General features: G+C 36.6%; 1 protein-coding gene across 1 annotated transcript; it reads right to left on the bottom strand.

Moving 5' to 3' along the window:
- Positions 1–1,553: 1,553 nt before the first annotated feature.
- On the bottom strand, positions 1,554–3,627 carry LOC113298197. Its single transcript, XM_026546887.1, has 2 exons — positions 3,405–3,627; positions 1,554–2,823 (listed from the first exon to the last, which is right to left on the bottom strand). Exon 2 carries the CDS (start codon positions 2,786–2,788, stop codon positions 1,862–1,864), a length of 927 nt encoding a protein of 308 aa, XP_026402672.1. The 5' UTR covers positions 2,789–2,823; positions 3,405–3,627; the 3' UTR covers positions 1,554–1,861.
- Between the last annotated feature and the right edge of the window lie 1,312 nt (positions 3,628–4,939).

The raw sequence follows: 4,939 nt of genomic DNA, 5'->3' as shown, positions 1-4,939 counted from the left end.
TGTTTAGGTTGGAAGAATAGTTCATCTCCAAAGTGTTGTTTGTGATGTTCCGTGGATTAAATGTAAATATTATTTTTAGTAGTTTTTAAATTTTATTAGCGTTAAAAATGGTTACTTAATATATTGGGATTAATTTAGTAAAAATGGTTATTTACTAGGATAGCTTGATATTGTCAAGTTGAATGTTTAAAACTCAACATTTACCTTGACAATGTCTAACAAAAGTGAAGTCATGTCATCTTTACATTGATTTAAAAAGTTGGGGTTGGAGAAGAATTTTAGGGAAAATGAATGTATATCTTATGCGGACTTAGCCATTTATCTTCATACACATTCCATTGGAGAAGCTCTTAGCACCGCATGTTTAATGTAGTGGCTGTTCTGTAGTCCTATTCCATTGACACATGTCTAGAGCACTTAAAGTTTGTCAAAGGTATTCGTATTCTAATCAAAGCCCATTTGGCAATGGCGTTGCCGTTTTAAGAAGGAATGTACTTTTTGGTGACCCAAACAAACATTATACAGAAACTGTATTTTAAGATGGCTTAAAATCATGATAGGGTATCGATTCTTCATGGAGATCAGATAAGAGATGTGAAAGGACAATAGTCCCACATCACTAGCTTCCGCGTAATGAACTTAAGATATATTATGGAAGGGCTGCTCCACTCATTGCCAATTAATTTTGAGTTGGATGCCCGCATACTTTAACATAAGATTTACATCTTCCTCCCCAATGTTGTACAATGGGAGAGCAATGAAGAACAAATGAAGAAATAAATTTCAAGGAAGAAGAATCTAGAGATTAAAAATCGTACATTACATTACACAATCAAACCATAAACTGAAAGAACAAAAAACTGGCTCGCAAAGAATTAATAAAAAAAAAATTGAACAAATAAACAGTTATTCTAATTCGGGCAATAAATGTTTCTTGATCATCAGATGTTATTTTTTATTCTTCTTGCAAAGATCTTTCACCCATTTCAGGCCAAATTTCTTTGAACTCGACTTGTCCTTAGACCCATCTTTTCCCTTCTTATTTTCATCTTCAGACTTTGCAGGTGGTGGTGGGTCTGGGCAGTTATCCCACTGGTCTGCCCACGACAAACCACCGTCCATGCCTCACTTGTTAACTTTCTGTTCTTTTACCTTCTTCGTGCCTGAATGCTGGAAGGAGATATAACCTGTTTGGAATTCTCAAATTCTTGCCCAGAAACTCATATGTTTTCAGTTTTTCTTTGCTTCATTTCTAAATGTGTATCTTTAGAAACCTGTCTTTTAATGGTCAGATTAACTGAAATTTGCCAAAAAAAAAGTGATATAGAAATTCTACAGAAAATAGAAAATTATGGCAGGAAAATTATGGCCCTTGTTTCCCAACCAACTTCTGTTTGTAGGTTTTAACCAATTTATCAGTTATCATGTCTATCCTTCGGTTTCAATTGCTCTGTACTTCATTCCTTCCTATTCAAGATTCTTTTATATCATTTCTATCCTCTGGTTTCAATTTCTTGGCATATCCATCTAGAATTAACAAAATCTGAATAGCATTTTCATAGAGAACACATCTGATGGGTTGTATTTTGGAAAGAAATTACTTGAGACACAACATAAAAAATGTAAGCGTGACAATATAGTATACAGTGCCATGAACTTAAAGATTGGCACAACTTAAAAATACACCAAAGGGATTTGTTAAAGAATGGAATATCACCTATTCATATATTCTTTTGGAGTTGGAATATCGTAAACCTACAATGAGATTATACCTGCCCTGTGCAATACAGATGTCGTTGAAAGATGTTGGCTGATAATAACAAAAGTAATGAAATGAGCCCTTACCAATCATTCAGCTATATCATTTTGGTTTGAAAAAGTTGATCTCACCAGCAATCTCCCTACATAGCAATTCCGATTCAGCAGCTAGTTTCAAGCTTTTAACAATCATCAATCCAGTTTGCCTATGTGTTGAAGACGGCTCGTAAACTTTAACATCCTGCTCTTTCCCAAGCAACAAAAGTTCTCTGGCAGGAATTACATTTTCCCACCAAAACTCCCGCAGGATCCCAGTCATCAACTGCCAGTATTGCCGATCACGATGTACGCGGAAAATGGTGCTTCCGTTTTGAGTCCAGCAGTACAAGTCAACCCAATCTCTATCCAGGACCTCCATTTGACCCTGCACCTGAGGCATGTAATAAAAGGGGAGTGTTGACCAGGGTAGAGCCAGTTCAGGCTTTCCCTTGTTATACGGACACTTCACCTCTAATATCCCACCATCTGTGGAGGACCCAAGTAATCCATCGGGAGAGGCACCTACCCATCCAAACTGCTCCTCTGTATGTGTAGCAAAGCCTAACAAGTCAACTTCTCGACCTGTTATACTTTTGTAACGTTCAATTGCTACAGGCTCATTAACAACACCCCAATTCATGCAAGCCCTTGCAGCAGCGCTGAATGAATCGGTATCTGGTGAAAAGACCTTCTCGTGCCAGAGCTCGGAACGACGATTTCCTTTCCAAAAGCCCAAAGCCGTACTAAACGTGCTTGTTGTCAGCTTATCTTTCCGTAGGGCAAACCATTCCTCGGACTTCTGGGACACATTGGACTGGTTTAGTTCACATGTAATAGCAGCTGAAAGAAATCCTGATCTTGAGGAAGCCGTTGTTGAGGTAGCAGCGGGATAAGGCCGGGTGATTCGACCACGAAATCTCAATCTAGAGTCCAAAGGTAGAATTGCTCTTGGGTGGAGTACTGGATACCGACTTATGCAGGCACATGTCATTGTGGAAAAAAGGTTTGGAATGATGCAAGGTCACCCTGTGCAAGTTATGAGTTTATTAAAACCACAAGGTGCAGAAGAAAAAGCATTTAACCAGACGGCATAACAGTATAACTAAAGGAAAATCTGAAAGACTGAAACTATCCATTTAAGAGTCAACCAGAATCCGTATAGTAAGCATAGCCACTTCCTTTCACCTTTAAGAACCAAACAGAACAATTGGACAAACTGAACATAACCTCTTGACAAACATTTACGAGCTAAATGAAGTCAACACATAGAAACACAACCCTATAACAACTAGAGATAGAGATAAGACAGTCGATTAAAATTCTTTGCAGTTTTCCAATTCGCATTCACTACTCAGTATAGAATCCAGAATTACCAGATTTATTACCAAAGCTAAACCTAAGAAATTCAGGTCGCAGATAACATTGTAACTAAAATATAGCTACTTAATTCCTTTTGGTTGATAACATCAAACTTACGAAAATTAAAAATAAAATATCCCCTAAAAACCTATATCTTCTAAGTTTTCTGATCAACTTCAGATGTTAATAGATAAATCTAAATAACCAAATCAATCGAATAAAATTTCAATATATTGGTAAGTTCTTACCTATGACTTTGTAAGCTTTGATTCTTCTTCTATGAGGAGGTTTACTGAGTTTAACCAGGAAATGAACTACTGTATTACATAAGTCTGGTGAAAATGTTAGTGTTCTGAGAGAAATTTAGGGTTTATTATTGAAATCCTATCCAGAGAACATTTTCGTTTCCCTTTTTCAAGAGAAGAATAAGTAAATGTCGAGGGTTTTAGGTTCAAAAGGAATGGACTTTGTACGAACCTTGGCGAAGCCGAAGCGGCTCTCAAAACCCCTGGCCTTAACTAGTATATTATCAGTACCCGTTAGGGTCGGGTTTCGGGTTTGTATACAAATCCATTACTGACCGAGTAACACAACCTAAATTTTAGATAGGATATTCCGTCTAATCATAGCATCTCCAACACAAGGGGAAAGGTATTAAAAATTTAGTCAATCTTGGATTTCGGTCTGTCTCGGCCTGGAGCGAGACACTGCTACGACGAGATTTCATGAAGATTCTCGGTAAAAATTTCGAATAATTTTCCCATTCTTGTTTCCAAATTTTACACTTATACGTCAAATATTTTGTACAAATTTATACATATGTATATCAGTAAAGGTTGTATAAATCCAACAAAACCACACCATCTATTTAAAATAGAAAATAAATATAAGTTTAACTTTCTGTAAATGTTAGTTGCTTAAGTAATCTATCTTGATTACTCTTGGTCAGATTAATTGGATGACACATGTCTCACATTTGAATAAGTAGTTGTCATAGTATCGTATGTTGATACTTTTGACTACAATATTGTTACTTGTTTCAGTAGCCAAGAACTAGTCCATGGAGCTAATATACTTGTTTTCTATCTCTGAGTTTTTGTTACAAAACTTTGTTTCTTTGCTGTTGAAAAGATGATTTTTGTTGTGAAAAAAATTCAGAAATTGAAAACCGAAATTTGGGGATGACTCGTCTCGGCCGAGATTTGGGCGAGTCAGGAGATATTTACGTTTAAATTTCGGCTCGACGAAATTGTAAGAATCGTTTGTTGTAGGGGCGAAACCGAGAATATCACCGGAATCTCGGCCGATACGGACGAGATTGACTACACTTGATGACAAACATAAGATTTAAGACATTTTCTATCAAGTTTTCATCTCCAATACGAAGGTTAAGGTCATAAAGAAATATGATATGTCTTAGTGGGGGTAAAGGAGAAAGTCTAGAATAGACTTTCTTCGTGACCCTGGTATTAAGTCCACATCATCATTTGTCTCTAGATTTAAATAAAGTTTATCAAATAAAACCTTAGGGATTTTATATGAACTTTAGGTAAAAAGTCTTATCTTGATATTTTTTTGTCATTTAGCAATGACCCACAAAGAAAAAGGTGTTAATAAGACCTCCACGTAGGATGACCTTGACCCCTTGCATTGGATATGCTCTCACGAATGGCACATGGACATGACTCATGGATGCGTGAAGAAAACCAATGAAAGGTTTGTACAACATAAATCACATATGGAATCTCTAAGCACGGGTTAATGCCACGATGTATGGGTTTGT

Source organism: Papaver somniferum, chromosome 7 (genome assembly GCF_003573695.1).
Source record: "Papaver somniferum cultivar HN1 chromosome 7, ASM357369v1, whole genome shotgun sequence".
NCBI lineage: Eukaryota > Viridiplantae > Streptophyta > Magnoliopsida > Ranunculales > Papaveraceae > Papaver > Papaver somniferum.
Note: the sequence above shows the minus strand (reverse complement) of the source record. Positions and strands in the feature narration are given on the sequence as shown.

Coding starts and splice junctions, on each gene's coding strand:
- LOC113298197 (XM_026546887.1), bottom strand. CDS start 2,788: ATGACATGTGCCTGCATAAGTCGGTATCCAGTACTCCACCCAAGAGCA.